This window comes from Furipterus horrens, unplaced genomic scaffold (genome assembly GCF_987537825.1).
Source record: "Furipterus horrens unplaced genomic scaffold, mFurHor1.1.pri manual_scaffold_3, whole genome shotgun sequence".
Taxonomy (NCBI): domain Eukaryota; kingdom Metazoa; phylum Chordata; class Mammalia; order Chiroptera; family Furipteridae; genus Furipterus; species Furipterus horrens.
The window spans coordinates 138416112-138438553 of NW_028327173.1; the positions used below are offsets into that span (position 1 = coordinate 138416112).

At 38.8% G+C, this 22442-nt stretch overlaps 1 protein-coding gene across 1 annotated transcript in view; it reads right to left on the minus strand.

Moving 5' to 3' along the window:
* Positions 1–22442, minus strand: part of LOC150016106 (olfactory receptor 4Q3-like) — a 34949-nt gene that overhangs the window by 9619 nt on the left and 2888 nt on the right. The window contains exons 2-3 of the mRNA XM_090268326.1: positions 2178–2317; positions 441–560 (exon numbers count right to left, since the gene is read on the minus strand). Of these exons, the coding sequence (XP_090124452.1) occupies positions 441–560; positions 2178–2317 (260 nt within the window). The remainder of the gene's footprint in view (positions 1–440; positions 561–2177; positions 2318–22442) is intronic.

A 22442-nucleotide genomic window follows, 5' to 3' on the forward strand; every position in this document is an offset into this window, starting at 1 on the left:
CGGGCTCGGCTCGTACCCGCCCAGGCGGGTGCAGGAAAGGTGGGCGGCTGTGGCGCCAGAACAGCAGGCAGCAGTGACTCACAGACACCCAGAGCGCTGCAAGGAGGCTAGCTCCCCGGCTGCCCTGGGTGAACAGTGGCACGTGAGGAACAGCAGGCAGCATCGACTCACAGACAATCACTCGGAGCACTGCGCTGAGGCTAGATCACCAGCAGCCTTGGGTGAGCAGGGGCGCACAAGTGCAAAAATACCTCGCTGACATCAATAGGCACCAATCGCTCACTTCCACTATACATGAGTGTCTGAGGCCCAGCACTGGCAGGCGAGACACCAACTCCTGGAGCACAGTGCAGCAGACCTGAGGTTAAATCCCTTGGCCACCTTGGGAAACTCGCAGGGCGCTACGCGACAGGCCTGAGGGGGCTCTTGGGCCACATTACCTGCTCACAGGAGTGCTTGCAAAGACACCTTGGCTACCTCCAACAGACACCGAAGGAACTCGCAGTGGGGGGCGCACTGCTGCAATGAACAGGAACCTCTGACCCACCTCATTAGACCCGCTGTGGATAAGAAAAACAAGACAACACACAAAGGCTGAACTGACATCTCCACAAAAGAATTCAAGATAAAGTGGATAGAGTGACTCTCAATCAACAAGCCAGTAGGAATATCCTAACAACAACAACAAAAAAAATCTGAAATATAACCAGACAGCATAAACAAACGATATAAAAGGTACTCCAAGAACATCAGGCTCAGGAGATCAAAGAGACTGCACCATTGAAACCCCCAGATCTACCATAAAAAATCTCATACCACAAAGGTGGGAAGGCAAAGCAGACAAATCCAAATAACAAAAACAAACAAGAAGAATCCAACATGGTAAGACGCAGAAACAACCTCTCAATGAAAAGAAAAGAGGAATCCCCAGAAAGAGAGGTAGATGGAATAGACATAGCCCAAATGTCAGACATGGAATTCAAAACCATAGTTTTGAATTCCTTCTAAGAGAACTATGCAGAAAATATTAAGAATGAGAGTAAAATTTGTTTTTCTCAAATAGAGTGTGTTATATTTTGTTAGTTTGCTTGTTTATTTTTGCCTCTTTTGAACTAAGAGAATTCTCAGAAAAAGAAACTTGACCAAAACAATAATGAAAAGTGATTTTTCTAGCTGGAGTTCAGTGTTATGTGAACTCCTTTTGAAGATATCTTATGTGTTTTCTAATTTCTTCTGAAACACCTAGAAATAGAAATCATTCATTGGAGATGGTACTCCTCATGGTATTTCCTATTGAGAATGGCATAATCTTTCTGCTCTAAACATATTTGGCTTTGTTTGAACTATTGCATTTTAAATTGCATGTGGGGAGAAATGAAGATTTCACAAAAAGCAACTAAAATAATTTGAGAAATGGAAAATAGGATCTAGGAGGGACCATTGTAGAATTAGATAATCTTAAGACAGTATTGCATAAATCAAATGTTTTCTATTATATAAAGTTGATCTTATCTTATCCACACCTTGTAATCACTTCGAAGGTAACACCAGTCCTAGAAATTCCCTGATGTTATGGGAATTTCATTGTTCTGCAAATGCTTCTAAGTGTATAAACCTAGAACAACAAAACTCTAACGATTTCTTAAATTTAAAAATGAGTGTCAGAGTATATAGAGAAAAAAAATACAGACAACAGGAGGTATAAATATGGTTTTAGAGACAGAAAGAGGAGCAAGGATGGTAAGTGGATCTTTGAATAAATATATCTGAGAAACTTTCATCATTGCATATAAGGAGCTATGTGGGTTTAAGGAAGGGATATGTTACCCTGTTATACATACCCCAGCCCCTTCATAGTTTCAGGCCAGCAAAATGAGAAATACTCAGATGACCATCACAGTTGCCAAGTCTGTGCCTAACTGCTTTCTTATAAGTCAAGCACTAATTGAGGGCTGACTGCACAGACTGAAAGAGTTCTTGTTTCTAGGGCTCTAACTGTGTCTGAGAGCTTTTATAGCCCTTGGGCCACTGCTCAGCTTAATGAGCCTTGTGATTCCCAAGGCTGCTGTTGTTTGAATTGACTGAATCTCAATTTTTGCTAGAAAGCTGACCTTAGTCCCTGCAGGCTCTGAATACTCAGACCTTATTGCATAACACAACACAACCCTTTTACCTACTGGGGATTGATTAATTTGATAGCATTTCCAATCATGGCAAATTTGACATTCATTTCAAAAGCTTTGCAAAGAAGACCGAAGGTAAGGCCCAGGATCTCCCCTCGATGGAAAGACTTATAGGAGATGCTCTGTATCTTAAGCTGGGACACAAAGAGCTATATCTTCAGGAAAGTGGAAAACAAAGCTAAGCATGTTTTCCACTGCAATTCTAGTGAACTATAGGGAAGGTTGCATTGACAATGAGTACAGTGGGAGGGAAAAAAAGTAGAGAAAATAATCCTTGAGAAGTTAGGGCCATAGGGAAATCCTGATAAATGCAGCAGCCTTAGTATATATAGTGGAAATTTCAGACTTTGCCTTTGCTTAAGGATGTCCTAACAAATAGTGTCCTCAAGTGCCTGACACTCACAAATCCAAACCCTCTGTGGAGGAAATCATGTTCTCCCAGGTCTTAGAAAACCCCACAAAGAACTTAGTAAGGGCAATGAGCAGACAAAGCCAGAAATAACTGTATTACTTTTCTGTTGCCACAGTAATGTAACAACTTACCAGAAATTTGTAGCTCAAACAAATAAATTTATCATCTTATGGTTATGTAGGTTGGAAGCTTGACAAGGTCTCACTGGGCTAAAAAATCAAGGTATAGGCAGGGTTCACTCCTTTGGGGAGAATCCACACCCTTGCCTTTTCCAGTTTTTAAAGGCTTTGATGTGAGAAGCTGTCAAGTTCCCTAGTGAATCTTATCAGAATTCTGCTATGTATCTCTCAGTTATCTAATCCACTGAGGATGTTTTCTAACTCCATACCCTTTTTTAGAGTACATGACTTTTAAGTTTCCTGAGATCAGATAAGCAAAGGGATCAAGAATAATTAGTAAAGGTTGGAACTATTTCCATCATAATGCCAGCACTCCCTGCCTTGGATTACTAAATTAATATGTTTATGCAGACACTGACTTTTCAAGGCCTTCTCTTTACAACCCTGAACCCTTTATTTGTTCACAATTCTTTCCACATTAAATTATTTGACATACCATTACAACTTATATATGATTTTTTTTTTTCAAAGCCAACTGCATCTCAAAGAGAGAAGCAAGGAGAAAGAAAGAGCATTAGGAATGGCAATGAGATAATCGTGCTCTTTTTTGGTTCTGAGTATTTAAGTTTTCAAAGGGACACGGCAAGGTAAAATTTTAAAATTATTGTACTGGTTCATGGTTCCCTCAGAGAAAATGAAAGCAGCAAGTAATTTTTTACTTTGAAATATGAGCCATGGTGTTTATTAACTGCCTTCAAACCCTTGTTAAGCTCACCAACCATTGAATCTCCCTCAATTGGGACTAAATCACTCACAAAGTAATATTTATAAGGCAAACATTATATATGTTCCAGATTTCAGGAAAAGTAAGAGCATGGGGCACATGGGAAAAAATATTAAAACAAAACAAAACTGAGAAGCTGATCTTATACATACTGTTGTTTATTAGTTTAGCAAGTTTCAAAGTGCAAATTCACCACTACAGGGTCTGTGCTTATTTACAACATTGAAAGAAATAAGAATTAACATTTTGAGCTACTTGTTTTGTGCCAGGCACTGTTCTAAGTTCTTTTCTTTAGGTACTACTCATGACAACCCAACAATTTCAGGTCAGAATTATTCTATGTCCAATTCACTGAGGATGAAATAGGCACAAAAAGGAACTTACTTAGAGATAGTATTTGATCCCAGTCATGCTAACTAACTACAGGATCAATACTTTTCTACTACCATAGAGAAGAAGAGCTAACAGAGAGATTGGGTTCAAACCTAAGTACTATCACTAACTGTGTGAGCTAATGAGGTATGTCCAGAAAGTATCCATCCATGTACTATGAAAACTAGAGACATTTATTAAACAAGATACAAGAAACATTGTACACAGGACAATGACTCCTCAGTCCCCTTCAAAGTAGGCACTTTAGAACGTCACACAGTTCTCCCAGCATATTCTGCACTGTTCAACACACTCTACAAAATCCTTTGTTGGAACTGCCATTAACTGCCCTGTTGTATTTTCCTGAATTTCATTGATGGTCTGAAATATCTTCCCTTTCAAAGGTGATTTTAGTTTGGGGAAAAGCCAGAAGTCACAGGGCACCAAATCTGGGCTGTAGTGGGGCTGAGTCACCTGAATGATTTGATGTTTCACCAGAAAACTCTTCATGAGACATGATGCATGGATGAGCATGTTGTCATAATGAAGCTGCCAATCAATAGTTGCCCACAGAGGTGGCCATTTTCATTGTACTACATCTCTCAACTGAGGACGAACATCGAGGTAGTGCTCCTTATTAATTGTTTGGCCTGGAGGTGCATACTCATGATGGATAGCACCTTCACAATAAAATAAAATAAAAAAAAAACACTGTTAACATGGCATTGATCTTACTGTGATTTTGCCACGCCTTCTTTGGGCGTGGAGAACCAGGTGACTTCCATTGGGATGACTGGGCCTTTGTTTTTGGATCATAGCTGTACACTTACTATTCATCTCTGGTTATGACCTTCTGAAGGAAATCTGGCTCATTGGTAGCAGTTTGAATGAAGTCATTAGTAACTGCAGCACATTGTTCTTTCTGTTCTGGTAGCAGAAGCCACAGAATGAATTTTGCCATGATGCATTTCATGTCAAGATCCTATGTCAAAATCTCAGACACAGTAGCTTTTGGAATCCCTAGATCAGCTTCTAGCTCTCACACTGTCAGCCACTGATCTTTGTTGATTGTAGCCCATACACGTTCAATATTCTTAGGTGTTCTGCTTGTTGCAGGCCTTCCAGAATGTGGGCCACTTTCAACAGATTCTTTACCATCTCTAAAGCATTCATGTCACACTTTTATTTGTGCTTCACCCATTACATTTGTCCCCAAAAGCCTTGTGAATCATCTGGACAGTTTCCACGGAGGAATGTTCAAACTCAGTGCAAAATTTGCTGCAGATTTGTTGCTGTACTGGCCCAATCATTTTGAATGCAATGGCTGCACAGTACACCTGCTCATTTAATGGCATCTACCACCCCCACTGACTAGTACAGTGAAGTTGTCATTGTTCATGCATGTGCATTCCAGTCCACTCTCCTTGGCTGCCAGGGTACATGGATGTCATGCAAAGCTTTCTTGTGTTATATTAACAATGGCTGGACTTTTTCCAGACAGACCTCATAGGCAAATTATTTGTCCTTTCTTTCTTGATTTTTTTACTCTATAAAATAGAACTAATGACAATACTTTTGTCACTGTGATGAATAAATGAGGTTAATCAAAATAAGATCTTATACATACTGCTGTATGTAACTGATTTCAGTTAATATTATAAATATCTTTCTTTTGTAAAACTATCGTTTACAAAAAATTTTGACATATTCTCCCAGTCCACTCTCACAAATTCTGTGATGTAGTTAGAGTGGATTTCTCACATTTGTTTCATAGATGAGACCCAAAGAAATCAACTAAGTTGTCCAATGTCACATATATAAGGAATCAGTTCTGCTGACTTCAATATCACTACTAATTCTGCTGTGATATGCTTCCTCTTATGGAAACCATGACATGTCCTATGTAGTTCTCTTCAGAACTACAGGACAATGTGAACCAAAAAGCTGTATTAATCTCAGAAATGAATATTATAGAGCACAAATGCAAGTAAGAGATCCACTTTTCAGTTTTTTAAGAAAATAACTACACAAATTACATGGAGATTTATGTTAAAATATTTAACAGGAGATATATGTTACTGAGTGAAAAAGGCATATCATGAAACACCAGTATATAAGCTTACTTAAATATTGAGTGATGGTATTATGGGTAACTTAGACTTTTTTCTTTTTTTATGTTGATATCTATTTGTTTCCTCTTTTTTTATGATAAGCATGTATACTTCATCTAATATATGAAGGACGAGAAGTTTAAAAATTAATGTTTAGGAAAGGATATATAATTTAGAGCAATGCTTTTAGACATGCTACTTACCTAATCTTACCCTCTACATTATGCATTAGAAAAAAAAATGCCACTAGCTTTAGTGAACCTTATAGCATATGCCTTTCCACAGCTTCTCAAAAGACTTTTTCATCGTGGTCACTTTGTGGGAAGGAGTACATTTGGCTCCCAGGTGCTTTTATTTCACTCAGAATCAGTACTTTCTCTAAAGGAAAGAGGGATTCTTGACAGCAAGCTCTAGCCTTACAGTTTTTGTTGCAGATGTTTGGGATAGAGAAAGAAAGGAAATAAAGAGACATATCATACAATAAAATGAATCTCTAATGAATCTACCCAAACAAGAAAAATTTCCCCAGGGACCTCCTATATTCATGTTTTTATCTCTCACCTGAGGTCCCTGCTTACCACTAGTACAAGAATAAATTTTCACTAAAAGGGGTTGAATTATTATGCTTTAAACACCTATCTTTTATTAACTTCTGTTTCTTTTTAACAGCCTATTTCAAATGTTCATATCTTTTAAAGACTATAAGCACACCCTTATTAGTGGCTCAGTTGATTGGAGTGTCGTTCCATGTACCAAAAAGTTGTGGGTTTGATCCTGGTCAGGGCACATACCTGGGTTATGAGTTTGATTCTGCAGTCAAGGTGCATGTAGGAGGCAACTGATCTCTCTCTCTCTCTCTCTCTCTCTCTCTCTCTCTCTCTCTCTCTCTCTATCTCTCTCTCATCAGTGAATATATCCTCAAGTGAGGATTAAAAAAGAAGAATATAAGCCATTTATTTATCAATATATACACTTTAAGTCATCTTAATAAAAACAAAGTCACTTTTTAGAAAATGATCATTTAACTGCCTCAGTAGAAGAAAATAATCCAGAATTGAAAGAATAACATTTTACATTAAATAGTTTAGTTATTCCACATTTTACCCAAATGAATGATGAAAAGAAAAAGGAAACTTAAGATCTATCCAGGGACCCAGAATGGTTCTATACATTATCCTTAAGTTTAGCTCCCAATAATAGAAACCCAAGTAACAGCAGCTTATGCAAAATACTTCATTCTTTTTCTCACAGGTAAATTGTAGAGATAAACAGTCCAGAGGAAGGCAGCTCTAAGATGCCAGCAGGGATTCCGGCTGTCCTGGCTTTTTGATAAAATCTCTTCAGTACATATATTCATGCTTACAGTCACTCTATCATCTGAAGATGGCAGCTGCAGCTCTGGTAGCAAAATCTTCTGATTGACTAGAAGTATGTCATACAACCCCTACATGCAAGGGAGGCTGTAATACTTAATTTTTCAAACTGAGCACATTGCCACCAGAATAGAATTGAGGTTGTATTAGTCAGGAAATAGGAAAAATGGATAGTACCTATGCAGCCCCACATGTGTTGGCCATAAAATAAGCAAATAAATATAGTGATGAAATTTTAGAAATAGCCACTTTCTCAGTGCAACATCTTCAGGATATTGATATTTAAACAAGTATTTATATCTAAATAAACAGAAAGATAGATGTATTTAGTGGATAGAAGAGTTTTGAAAGACAAAAATGTCAGTAAGAACAAAAAAATGAGGCCCTATAGAGCCTAAGATTTTAGTCAAAACTTATGAATGTGTGTGAAAAAATAAACATAGATCTGTTTCCTCAGTCCTCAACAAACAAAAGCAACTCATGTGATACTTTTAAAAACTGAATGCTTGGGGCAAATGACATGAGAAATATGTTAATATTGCCATTATCAAACTTATGTAATTGTTACTTCAAAAACAAAGGCAGGAAAGAAGATGGCGGAGGAGTGAGGGGAGGCTGCGCTTTCTGGCTCCAGAGACCCATCTGTAGTTTGGGCTAATTGCAGACAGAACATCTCAGTGAGCAGCTGGACACTGGCAGAAGTCAAGCCTTGGCAATGCTGGATTAGAGAAAACCATCTGGGAACAACCTGTTTAGTGAGGATAGCAGAGGAAAAAGGGACGAGATGGGATTTCTGACTGGGGTGGCTCCCTAAGCTGCGGCTGGAAGTGCACAAAGGCTTTTTAGCAACTCCAGGCTTCCCAAGAGAGGAATCAGGTGAAGAGTGGATCTCTGCCCACTAGCAGAGCCAGGAGAAGACCAGGTGGCATCTGGCGCTGAAAGACAAGAAACAGCATACTGCTGTGCATGTGAGAACGTGATTTTCCATTATTTTTTTTCTCTTGTATACTACGGAGAGGGGAGGAAAGGTTGGGGGTGATAGGACATTCTTGAGAAGCACAGGCGCAGAAGTGTGCTCGCCCATTACCCAACCCTCCCCCCGGGTAGCGCGGGTGCGTACAGGGAAGTGCCCTCATACACTGGCCCAGGTGCGCAACCAGTTCGCCGTTCATGCGTCTGGGTGCCCCTTGGACACACACCAACAGACATAAGATCAGTGCCCCAATGGGCACAGGGAGGGCCCACTGGGCACGCAGAAGACCGTGCGCAGACACCCCTGGCCAGCCCCAGTGGGCACCAGGCCGGAGCGCAGACCACTTGCGCAGGCTCTGCTCATGCCACCCAGGCAGGTGCAGAAAGAGCGGGCAGCTGTGACGCAGGAACAGTGAGCGGCGGCAACTCACAACTTACAGATGCTCACTTCCACTGAGCACAAGTGTCCGGGGCCCCGCCCCAAGGGGCGAGAAACCAACTCCCAGAGCATGGTGCAGCAGGCCTGAGGCTAGTGCACACACAAGCTCCTTGGACGGCTCCAAACAGGCGCCAAACCTGCAAAGATCAGGAACTTCTGGCCCACCTCATTAGACCAGCTGTGAATCCAGAAAAAGAAGACGACACACAAGAGCTGAACTGAGTAAAAACTTTCCTTTTTTTCCTTTTGTATATATATATATATATATTTTAAATTTTTATTTCTATTTTAGTTTTTTATTTGTATTTTATTTTAATTTTTTAAAATTTTATTTTTAATTTAATTTTTACTTTTATTAAATTTTTTTAACTATCTCTTTAATTTGTTTCATACCATCTCTCCTTCTCATCCTTCCTCTTTAATTTTTGTTTGTTTGTCTGTTTTGTTTAGCCTCCCCTTCACACTAAATAAATAGAATATAACTACTATATAGATCTAATACTACACAATTCCACTTTCTTACTATATTCTGCATTCTTCCCTCTTTTTATTTTATTATTATTAACATACAATGTAAATATTACCTACTGTCTTGCATAGTCTTGACACTACTTGCTACTATTACTAATCTATCACCCCCTCTCTCAAAAAATTATATTATTCCTCCTTAAAAATAACTCTTACCTATTCTTCCTATAGTATAAAAGCCCTAACCTCTCTACATTTATATTAATACTGGCTCATTTGCTGACAATAGCGGGATAGAAGGTGGGGGATATTTTTGAGGGTGTGGGTTTCCTGTCTGGGCTGTGTGTTTATGTTTTTAACAGCATCTCCACAAAAGAACTCAAGACAAAGTGGACAGAGTGACTCTCAATCAACTAGCCAGAGGGAAGATCCCACCAAAGAGCATCTGAAATATAACCAGAGCATAAACAAATGACATAAAGGGTAACCCAAGAACATCAGGCTCAAGAGATCAATAAGACTGCACCACTGAAACCCCCAGATCTCCTATAAAGAATTTCATACCACAAAGGTAGGAAGTCAGAGCAGACAAACCCAAAAAACAAAAACAAACAAGAAGAATCCAACATGGTAAGATGCAGAAACAACCTCTCAATGAAAAGGAAAGAGGAATCTCCAGAAAGAGAGGTAGATGGAATAGACATAGCCCAAATGTCACACATGGAATTCAAAACTATGGTGGTGAAGAAGCTCAATATACTCGATAACCTCAAAAACAACTACGACAACCTCCAAGGAAGTTACCAACAGCTTCAAGAAAATTACAGGGAACTTACAGAGAACTATACCAGCATAAAAAAGGACATAGAAACTATTAATAAGAACCAGGAAGAAGTGAAGAATACAATCTCTGAACTGAAAACCACAGTAGAATCCATCAAAAGAAGGTTAAACGAAGCAGAGGATCAGATCAGTGAGGTAGAGGACAATGTAGAAAAAAATTCTCGGACAATACAACAAAATGAAAAAAGATTTAAAAAGTACGAAGAAGATGTAGGGGAATTACAGGATAGCATGAAGAAAAACAACATCTGAGTCATTGAAATTAAAGAGGGAGAAGAAGAGGAATGAGGAATAGAAAAGCTGATAGGAGAATAATAACAGAAAATTTACCCAACCTGATGAGAGAAAAAGTTATGCAAGTTCAAGAAGCACAGAGAGTCCCAATGAAGAGGAACCCCAAAAATCCCACTCGAAGGTACATCATAATTAAAATGGCAACATTCAAAGATAAAGAGAGAATCCTAAAGCCAGCAAGAGAAAAACAGCAAATAATATACAAGGGAGCTCCGATAAGGCTATCGACCGATTTCTCAAGAGAAACACTACAAACCAGAAAGGAATGGTCAAAAATATTTCAAGCAATGAAAAACAAAGGCCTACAACCAAGAATACTCTACCCAGCAAGGCTCTCATTCAAAATGGAAGGTGAAATAAGGAGTTTCCTGGACAAAGGAAAATTAAAAGAATACATCTCCACCAAACCAGCATTACAAGAGATGCTAAAGGGAATATTTTAAGAAAAAGAAGGAAAAAAGAGGAGAGAAACACAGGTACAAAGGGAAATGAATAAATACACGTCAATAATAACCTTAAATGTAAATGGATTAAATGCTCCAATTAAAAGACATAGGATAACGGAATGGATAAGAAAACAGGATCCACATATTTGCTGTCTACAAGAAACACACCTCAAAACAAAAGATTTACACAGACTGAAAGTAAAGGGATACAAAAAAGTATTCCAAGCAAACGGACCTGAAAAAAAAGCTGGGGTAGCAGTCCTCATATCGGACAAAACGGATTTCAAAGCAAGGGCAATAAAAAGAGACAAAGAAGGACACTTCATAATACTTAAGGGAACAATCCATCAAGAAGATATAACATTGATAAACATATATGCACCCAACATAGGAGCACCCAAATACATAAAGAAAATACTAGAAGACCAGAAGAAGGATATTAACAGCAGCACACTTATAGTAGGGAACTTTAACACTGCATTATCAACAATAGACAGATCTTCGAAGCAAAAAAATACCAAGGATATACAGGCGTTGAACAACACACTAAACCACATGGACTTAACTGATATAGATAGAACTTTTCACCCCAGAGAAGCAAAATATACATTCTTTTCAAATGCACATGGGACATTTTCAAAGATAGACCACATGATAGGACACAAAACAAGCTTCAACAAATTCAAGAAAATTGAAATCATATCAAGCATCTATTCAGACCACAATCCCTTGAAACTAAAAATCAACCTTAGAGAAAAATATCAAAGATATCCAAACTCATGGGGAATGAATAACAAGCTATTAAATAATGAAAGGCTAACAATGACATCAAAGAAGAAATCAAGAAATTTCTGGAAATTAATGATAATGAACACACAACAGCCCAAAACCTATTGGACACAGCAAAAGCAGTCCTGAGAGGAAAGTTCATACCAATACAGGCATATCTGAAAAGGATAGAAGAATCTCAAATAAAAAATCTAACCCTAAAGCTACAAGAGCTAGAACAAAAACAACAAACAAAGCCTAGGGCAAGAAGAAGGAAGGAAATCATCAAGATCAGAGCAGAATTAAATTACATAGAGACCAAACAAACAATTCAAAATATCAATGAAACTAGGAGCTGGTTCTGTGAAAAAATAAACAAAATCGACAAGCCTTTAGCCAGGATCATCAAGAGAAAAAGAGAAAACCCAAATAAACAAAATCAGAAATGAAAGAGGAGAAATCACGACTGATACCACAGAAACACAAACAATTGTAAGAAATTACTACAAACAACTGTATGGCAAGAAATTTGACAACCTAGAAGAAACAGACAAATTTCTAGAAACATATAACCTTCCAAAACTTAACCAAGATGAAGTAGAAAGTCTCAACAGACCAATAACAAAGAAGGAAATTGAAATAGTAATAAAAAATCTCCCTGCACACAAAAGCCTTGGACCGGATGGCTTCACAGGCAAATTCTACAAAACATTTAGGGAAGAACTAACTCCTACCCTCCTCCAACTATTCCTAAAAATCCAAGAAAAGGGAAAAGTCCCAAGCTCTTTCTATGAAGCCAGTATTACCCTAATTCCAAAACCAGGTCAAGACACAACAAAGAAAGAAAACTACAGGCCAATATCACTGATGAACATAGATACTAAAATCCTCAATAAAATATTGGTAAACAGGATCCAGCAATACATCAAAAAGATCATACACCACGATCAAGTGGGATTCATCCCAGTGATGCAAAGATGGCTTAATATTTTCAAATCAATAAATATAATACATCACCTAATCAAAATGAAAAACAAAAATCACATGATCATATCAATAGATGCAGAAAAAGCATTTGATAAAGTACAACACTGATTTATGATGAAAACACTCAGCAAAATGGGAATAGAGGGAGCATACCTCAACATAATAAGGGCCATATATGTGAAATCTGAAGCCAATATCAAATTCAATGGACAAAAACTGAAAGCATTCCCCCTGAAATCAGGAACAAGACAAGGCTGTCCATTCCCTCCACTCCTATTCAACATAGTGTTGGAAGTCCTAGCCACAGCAATCAGACAAGAAAAAGAAATAAAAGGCATCCAAATTGGGAAAGAAGTAAAACTATCATTATATGCACATGACATGATAGTATACATAGAAAACCCTATAAACTCCACTAAAAGACCACTCGATATAATAAGTGAATTTGGCAAAATAGCAGGGTACAAAATAAATATACAGAAATCTAAGGCATTTCTGTACACCAACAATAAAATATCAGAGACAGAGAAAAAAAAGAAAATACCATTTACTATAGCAACAAGAAAAATAAAGTACCTAGGAATAAACTTAACCAAAGAGATAAAAGATCTATACTCTGAAAGTTACATAACATTGAACAAAGAAATTAAGGAAGATACAAATAAATCGAAGCAAATACCATGTTCTTGAATGGGAAGAATCAACATCATCAAAATGTCCATACTACCCAAAGCAATTTACAGATTCAATGCAATCCCTATTAAAATACCAATGACATATTTCACAGACCTAGAACAAATATTCCAAAAATTTATATGAAACCAAAAAAGACCCCGAATAGCAAAAGCAATCTTGAGACAGAAGAACACAACAGGAAGAATCACAACACCAGATATCAAATAATACTACAAAGCCACTGTGATCAAAACAGTCTGGTACTGGCATAAGAACAGGCATATAGATCAGTGGAACAGAATAGAGAGCCCAGAAATAAATCCAGGAATCTACGGTCAATTAATATTTGATAAAGGAGGAAGGAACGTAAAATGGAGTGAGAAGAGCCGCCCTCTTTAACAAATGGTGCTGGGAGAACTGGACAGGGACATGCAAAAAAATGAAACTAGACCACCAACTTACACCACACACGAGAATAAACTCAAGGTGGATCAAAGACTTAAATGTAAGCCATGACACCATAAAAGTCCTAGAGGAAAACATAGGCAGGAAAATTTCAGATATCTCACAGAACAATATCTTCATGGATACATCTCCTATGGCAAGAAAATAAAGGAAAAAATAAACAAATGGGACTACTTCAAACTAAAAAGACTCTGCTCAGCAAAAGAAAACATCAACAAGATGAAAAGGAAACCAACCATATGGGAAAACATATTTGCCAATGATATCTCAGACAGGGGACTTATCTCCAAAATATATAAAGAGCTTATATGACTCAACATCAAGAAAACAAACAACCCAATTAAAAAATGGGCAAAAGAACTGAACAAACACTTCTCCAAAGAGAACATACAGAAGGTCCATAGACATATGAAAAAATGCTCAACATCACTAGCCAGCAGAGAGATGCAAATAAAAACCACAATGAGATACCACTTTACACCAGTCAGAATGAGCATCATGAAAAATCAACAAACAACAAGTGCTGGCGAGGATGTGGAGAAACGGGAACCCTAGTGCACTGTTGGTGGGAATGCAGACTGGTACCGCCACTATGGAAAACAGTATGGAATCACCTCAAAAAATTAAAAATGGAACTGCCTTTTGAACCAGCAATTCCACTGCTAAGATTATACCCAAAAAATCCTAAAACCCTAATTCAAAAGAACTTATGCACCGTTATGTTCATAGCAGCACTGTTTACAATAGTTAAGTGCTGGAAACAGCCTAAGTGCCCATCTGTAGATGAGTGGATCAAAAAACTGTGGTACATTTACACAATGGAATACTATGCAGCAGAGAGAAAGAAGGAACTCCTGCCATTTGCAACAACACGGATGGAACTAGAGAGAATTATGCTTAGTGAAATAAGCCAGGGAAAGAAAGGAAAATACCATATGATATCACCTAATACAGGAAACTTAAGAACAACATAAACAAACGAACTAAATAGGACAAGGAGCAGAATAACAGTCAATTTGGGGGAGGGGGAGGAAGAGAAGGGGCATAAGTGAGGGAAGGATTTAGTCAAGGAATGTCTATGGAGGACTCATGGACATGGACAATGGGGGGGATATGATTGTGGGAGAAGGGGTGGGCTGGGTGGGGGGGAAAATTGGGGAAAAATGGGACAACAGTAATTGAAAAATCAAAAAATAAAATTAAAAAAAGAAGTAAAAAAAAAAAAGGCAGAAAAATTTTTACCCAAAGAGAGTTTTTGTCAAGTCAAATATGATGTGAATTAGAGTGTGGGTGTTACGGCTACATAGGCGAGATTGAACACTCTGAAGCGGTGTATAAAGTTAAGCAAAGGATTTTTAATAATGGCCAGGAGTTGGGCAGACCCTGAGCAGGTCTCTAACATGCTCCAACCTACAATGGAGTCTAAACGCTGGGTTTTTATACTGGTGCAGTCTCTTTGTTTCTTCTTTGGTGGGAAACAGCCTTAGGAAGAGGGGGCTGGGCAGGACTGCAGGAATGTCTTGGCAGTAACAGGAACAGAAATTCACAAGGCTATAAGGTTATCTTCGGTGGCAGCATAGCTTTTCAGCCAGGGACGAACTCCCTGTGAAGCAATTTATTTTCAAAGGGCTAGACATTCTGCAAAGCACAACCTTCACAAATGTTATAAACCAGACACAAGCAAGCAAATGGGAGGTGATAGAGGCTGAGGTGCTTTTAGCTTGTAAATCACTAATTGCTATAACACTCCTTCTTACATTCCTTTTTCCAAGGCCTTTTAGCAAGTCCTTGCTACTTCTTACAAAGAATATTTAAAGCCCTTACATACTTACATATTGAAACCTTTTACAGGGACTATCTGGTGCCCCTACATGGGGAAACCCTTCTTTTTGGAAGATACTGAATTACCAAACCCAGTCTGGCTCTGATTTCATGACTTCCTCCCAGAAGTTTCTCAATGGCTCATAGCCTCTGGAAAAGTAGATCCGACCATTTAGATAGAAATCAACCTTTCTCTTTCTTATTTCTTCTCCGTACTCCTGATCTCAGTGTGAAGGTCCAATTCCCTCAGTAAGAATATGGGTCCCTCTTCAATCTTCCTGCTGCAAAAGAGCTTAATTTTAAGACCATTGGGAAGGCTGAGAGGAAAGAGATATAAATGGTGCAAATAGTGGGTCACTCATTGCCAGAAAGAAAGTGCTCTTGGAAGAGTATTATAATGACCTTCCTTGTCATTAAAGGGACTGCATTAAGTCCATTTTTAATTTATTCTGTTCATTTGCATATACACAACAAGAGCAGCAAATGATCACTTATGATCTTTAGTTTTGCTTTGCTGGAACTTACCCAAGGAACATTTAGGGTGACCTTCAGTCTGCTCTTCAGGGCACAGAAGCTGGGCCACATACCTGGCATTCAGCCTTGCCTGTACACTCCTGTCTTTTCTAAGTCCTTCTGGTTTTTCATTGTGCCTTAAGGTCCCTTCTAGCCATCTTTCAGGAAAACAACCTTCGTTCCTTCCCTGGAAAGATTGCTGTGGACCGTACAACCAACCATGGTACCAGGCCTTTTATCTCGCGGGCTTTTATTACCTTCGAAAGTCATTCCCAGTTCCTCAGGGCTTTTTGGCAACAACCTGAGCCAAAGCATGTCTCCTTTAGGCTTGACATTCCAGTCACAGTCTTCGTCAAAAAAAAAAGAAAAAAAAAAAAAACAACCCTCTATTAACAACTGGTCTTATTAGTTTGATGCAAATAAACTTATGTTATTACTTACTTCTTTAGAATGCCAAACTCTGGAGGGATCAGATAGGGAGAAAAATATACAGTGTGAAGGAAATTCCTTGTCCTTCTAATATTCACTAAACTGGCATTTCCATTTTTCATATTTGCCCCACTAAAAATTTTTTTGTCTGTTTTCCCATTACAGTTGTCTCAAAACATTCCCCCTCTTGCTTCCCTGTCCCTGTTCCCTCCCTCTCCAACATTTAGTCCCCACTCAGCTGTCCATGTCCATGGGTCATCTATATATGTTCTTTGACTAGACCCTTCCCCTTCTTACCCCCTTCTCTCCCTCCCGCCTCCCCCCTTGTTACTATTAGTCTACTCCTTGTTTACATACCTGTGGTTCAATTTTTCTCATTTCTTTGTGTTGTTCATTAGTTTCCTGTAATAGGTGACAGCATAAGGTATTTTTCTTTCGTTGCCTGGCTTATTTCGCTAAGCATAATTCTCTCTAGTTCCATCCATGTTGTTGCAAATGGTAGAAGTTCCTTCTTTCTCTCTGCTACATAGTACTCCATTATGTAAATGTACCACAATTTTTTGATCCACTCATCTACAGATGGGCACTTAGGTTGTTTCCAGCACTTGGCTATTGTAAATAGTGCTGCTATGAACATAGGGGTGCATAGGTTCTTTTGAATTGGTGTTTCAGGATTTTTTGGATATAATCCTAGCAATGGAATTGCTGGTTCAAAAGGCAGTTCCATTTTTAGTTTTTTGAGGGAATTCCAAACTGTTTTCCATAGTGGCTGCACCAGTCTGCATTCCCACCAGCAATGCACCAGGGTTCCCGTTTCTCAGCATCCTCTCCAGCACAAGTTGTTTGTTGATTTGTTGATGATGGCCATTCTGACTGGTGTGAGGTGGTATCTCCTTGTGGTTTTTATTTGCATCTCTCTGATGGCTAGTGATGTTGAGCATTCTTTCATATGTCTATGGACCCTCTGTATGTCCTCTTTGGAGAAGTGTTTGTTCAGGTCCTTTGCCCATTTTTTAATTGCGTTGTCTGTCTTCTTGGTGTTGAGTCGTGTGAGTTCTTTATATATTTTGGAGATCAATCCCTTGTCTGAGATGTCATTGGCGAATATATTTTCCCATATGGTTGGTTTCCTTTTCATCTTGCTGATGTTTTCTTTGGCTGAGCAGAAACTTTTTAGTTTGATGTAGTCCCACTTGTTTATTCTTTCCTTTATCTCCCTTGCCTTAGGAGATATATCAGTGAAAATGTTGCTACGTGGGATATCTGAAATTTTCCTGCCTATTTTTTCCTCTAGGACTTTTATGGTATCACGGCTTACATTTAAGTCTTTGATCCATTTTGAGTTTATTCTGGTGTATGGTGTGAGTTGGTGGTCTAGTTTCATTTTTTTGCATGTCCCTGTCCAGTTCTCCCAACACCATTTGTTGAAGAGGCTCTTTTCACTCCATTTGATGTTCCTTCCCCCTTTGTCAAATATTAGTTGACCATATAGACCTGGGTTTATTTCTGGGCTCTCTATTCTGTTCCATTGATCTATATGTCTGTTCTTATGCCAGTACCAGACTGTTTTGATTACCGTGGCCTTGTAATATAGTTCGATATCAGGTATTGTGATTCCTCCTGCTGTGTTCTTTTTCCTCAAAATTGCTGTGGCTATTCAAGCTCTTTTTTGGTTCCATATAAATTTTTGAAGTATTTGTTCTAGGTCTGAGAAATATGTCATTGGCATTTTAATAGGGATTGCATTGAATCTATAAATCGCTTTGGGTAGTATGGCCATGTTAATGATGTTGATTCTTCCCATCCATGAGCATGGTATATGCTTCCATTTATTTGTATCTTCTTTAATTTCTTTCTTCAGTGTTATGTAGTGTTCTGAGTACAGGTCTTTTATCTCCTTGGTTAAGTTTCTTCCTAGGTACCTTATTTTTCTTGTTGCTGTGGTAAATGGGATTTTTCTTTCAGTTTCTCTCTCTGAGTTTTTATTGTTGGTGTACAGAAATGCCTTCAATTTCTTAATATTGACTTTGTACCCTGCTATTTTGCCGAGTTCACTTATTAGGTTTAGTAGTTTCTTTGTGGAGTCTGTAGTGTTTTCTATGTACACTATCATGTCATCTGCAAATAATGACAGTTTTACTTCCTCTTTCCAATTTGGATGCCTTTTATTTCTCTTTCTTGTCTGATTGCTGTGGCTAGAACTTCCAAGACTATGTTGAATAGGAGTGGAGAGAGTGGGCATCCTTGTCTTGTTCCTGATCTCAGGGGGAATGCTCTCAGCTTTTGCCCATTGAGTATGATGTTGGCTTCAGGTTTCTCATATACGGCCTTTATTATGTTGAGGTATGCTCCCTCTATTCCCATTTTGCTGAGAGTTTTCATCATAAATGGGTGTTGTACTTTATCAAATGCTTTTTCTGCATCTATTGATATGATCATGTGGTTTTTGTCTTTCATTTTGTTTATGTGGTGTATTACGTTTATTGATTTGCAAATGTTAAACCATCCTTGCATCCCTGGGATGAATCCCACTTGATCGTGGTGTATGATCTTTCTAATGTGTTGCTGGATCCAGTTTGCCAATATTTTGTTGAGGATTTCAGCAACTATGTTCATCAGCGATATTGGCCTGTAGTTTTCTTTCTTTGTTGTGTCTTGACCTGGTTTTGGAAGTAGGGTTATACTGGCTTCATAGAACGAGTTTGGGAGTCTCCCCTCTTCTTGGATCTTTTGGAATAGTCTGAGGAGGATAGGAGTTAGTTCTTTCCTAAATGTTTTGTAGAATTCCCCTGTGAAGCCATCCGGCCCAGGGCTTTTGTGTGCTGGGAGTTTTTTGATTACTGCTTCAATTTCACTAGCTGTTATTGGTCTATTCAGACTTTCTGCTTCTTCTTGATTCAGTTTGGGAAGACTATAGGTTTCCCGGAATTTGTCCATTTCCTCTAGGTTGTCAAATTTCTTGCCATACAGCTGTTCATAATAATTTCTTTCAATCCTTTGTATTTCTGTGGTATCGGTTGTGATTTCTCCTCTTTTGTTTATGATTTTATTTATTTGGGTCCTCTCTCTTGTTTTCTTGATGAGCCTGGTTAAAGGTTTGTCAATTTTGTTTATCTTTTCAAAGAACCAGCTCCTACTTATGTTGATTTTTCGAATCGTTAGTCTCTATGTCATTTAATTGGGCTCTGATCTTGATGATTTCCTTCCTTCTACTTGATCTGGGCTTTGCTTGTTGTTCTCTCTCTAGTTCTTGTAGCTGGAGGATTAAATTTTTTATTAGAGATTTCTCTTTTTTAGGTAGGCCTATATTGCTATGAACTTTCCTCTCAGAACTGCTTTCGCTGTATCCCATAGGTTTTGGGCTGTTGTGTGTTCATTATCATTATTTTCCAGAAACTTTTTGATTTCTTCCTTGATGTCATTGTTAACCCATTTATTATTTAATAGCATGTTATTCATTCTCCATGAGTTTGAATGTTTTTGAGTTTGTTCCTTGAGGTTGACTTCCAATTTTAAGCCGTTGTTACCTGAGAAGATGCTTGATATACTTTCTATTTTCTTGACTTTGTTGAGGCTTGTTTTGTGTCCTATATGTGGTCTATCTTTGAAAATGTTCCATGTGCACTTGAGAAGAATGTATATTTTACCTCTTCGGGGTGAAAAGTTCTATATATATCGACTAAGTCCATTTGATCTAGAGTGTTGTTCATTGCCTCAATATCTTTGGTGTTTCTTTGCTTTGAAGATCTGTCCATTGTTGACAAAGGGGTGTTAAAGTCCGCTACTAGGAGTGTGTTGCTGTCTATATCTTTCTTGGAGTCTTTCAAATTTTTCCTTACATATTTGGGTGCTCCTAAGTTGGGTGCATATATATTTATGAGGGTTATATCTTCTTGATGGACTTTTCCCTTAAGTATTATGAAATGCCCTTCTTTGTCTCTTTTTATGGCCTTTGCTGTGAAATCTGTTTTGTCTGATATAAGTATTGCTACCTCAGCTTTTTTTTCATGTCCATTTGCTTGAAATACTTTTTTCCATCCCTTCACTTTTAGTCTGTGTAGATCTTTTGTTCTAAGGTGGGTCTCTTGTAGACAGCATATATGTGGGTCATGCTTTCTAATCCATTCAGTTACCCTATGTCTTTTGATTGGTGCATTTAAGCTGTTTACATTTAAGGTTATTATTGATAGGGACTTATTCATTGTCATTTTCCCCCTTTGTACTTGTGTTCCTTTCTGTCTCTCTCTGTTTCTTTATCTTCTTGAAGCAGACCTTTTAGCATCTCTTGCAATGCTGGTTTGGTGGAGATGTATTCTTTAACCTTCTTTTGTCTTAGAAGCTCCTTATTTCACCCTCCATTTTAAATGAGAGCTTTGCAGGGTAGAGTATTCTTGGTTGTAGGCCTTTGTTTTTCATTGCTTGGAATATTTTTTGCCATTCCCTTCTGGCTTGTAGTGTTTCTGCTGAGAAATCTGATGATAGCCTTATTGGAGCTCCCTTGTATGTTATTAGTTGTTTCTCTCTTGCTGCTTTTAGGATTCTCTCTGTCTTTGAATGTTGCCATTTTAATTATGATGTGTCTTGAAGTGGGCCTGTTGGGGTTCATCTTCACTGGGACCCTCTGTGCTTCCTGGACTTGTGTGACTCTTTCCTCGTGTTAGGGAAGTTTTCTGTCATTAGTTTTTCAAAGAGGTTTTCTATCTCTTGCTCTTCTTCTTCTCCTTCTGGAATTCCTATGATATGGATATTATTACGTTTCATATTGTCCTGCAGCTGTCTTAGAACCTCTTCAGTCTTGTTCAGTCTTTTTTCATTCTGTTGTACTGTCTGGGAGTTTTTGTCTACGTTGTCCTCTAGCTCGCTGATCCGGTCTTCTGCTTCCTCTAGCCTGCTTTTAATTCCTTCTACTGTGTTCTTCAGTTCAGAGATCGTATTCTTGATTTCCTCCTGGCTCTTATTCATAGCTTCTCTGTCCTTTTTCATGCTGGTGTAATTCTCAGTAAGTTCCTTGTAGTTTTTCTGGAGTTCCTTGTAGTTTCCCTGGAGTTCTTTGTAGTTTCCGCTGAGCTCATTCAGCTTCTCCATAATCCATGTTTTGAATTCCATATCTGATAGTTGGCTCCCCTCTATTTCATTTAGCACTCTTTCTGGGGATTCTACCTTTCCTTTTGATGGGCGGTTGTTTCTCTGTCTCCCCATTTTTGTGACTCCTATTGTTTGTTGGTGCTTCTTAGAATGATCTGCACTTCCTGGCTCTGCCCCTGGTGGCGTCAGAACCTGTATCAGCCTGGGCCTAGGTAGCCTTTTGGAGACTTCCAGGGATCTACTGCCTTTGTCTGTCTTCTTTAGTTGTTAATCTACTCAATCTATGAGTAGCCGTGAGGCTTAAAGACCGTGTGTGTGGCAGCTTAATTCCTGTAGGCAGGGATTCTATTTCCCCTCAGGCTGATGCCACTCAGAGGGGAATGGTCTGCCTGCAGTTCTGGGGATGAGTCAGCACTGGGACCTGGTCGGCTGCTCCTCCAGTTCTCCCCTCAAAGCCACAGCATCAAACTCTCCCCAACTGTCTTCAGTCCTCTCTGCCTTCCCTCTGATTGAGCCCAGGGTAAGTGGGGGCCAAAATAGTTTTGTATGTGATTCACTTAAGAGCTCTTTTTCTCCTGCTGTTCCTCTCTGGCTAGCAAGAAACCCTGTGGCTTTTCACTTTCCACAGTTGGATGCTATTTTACTTTCCACTCTGTCGCTGTAGGCTGGGAAGCTAAGCTGGGGGTTTAGACCCTGTCCTTCTCAGGGGGAACCCTCGGCTGCTGAGCTGTTTCTCAGTCCCTTCAGCTGCTACCCGTGTGAGCCCAGCCAGTCCTTCTGCATCTCCACACTCCCCACTGGTCACGTTGGGATGTTGTGGCCTTTTCTGTCTCTCCATGGTTATAAGACTTCTTTCCAGCCGGTGTTTGTTTGGTTATTCCAG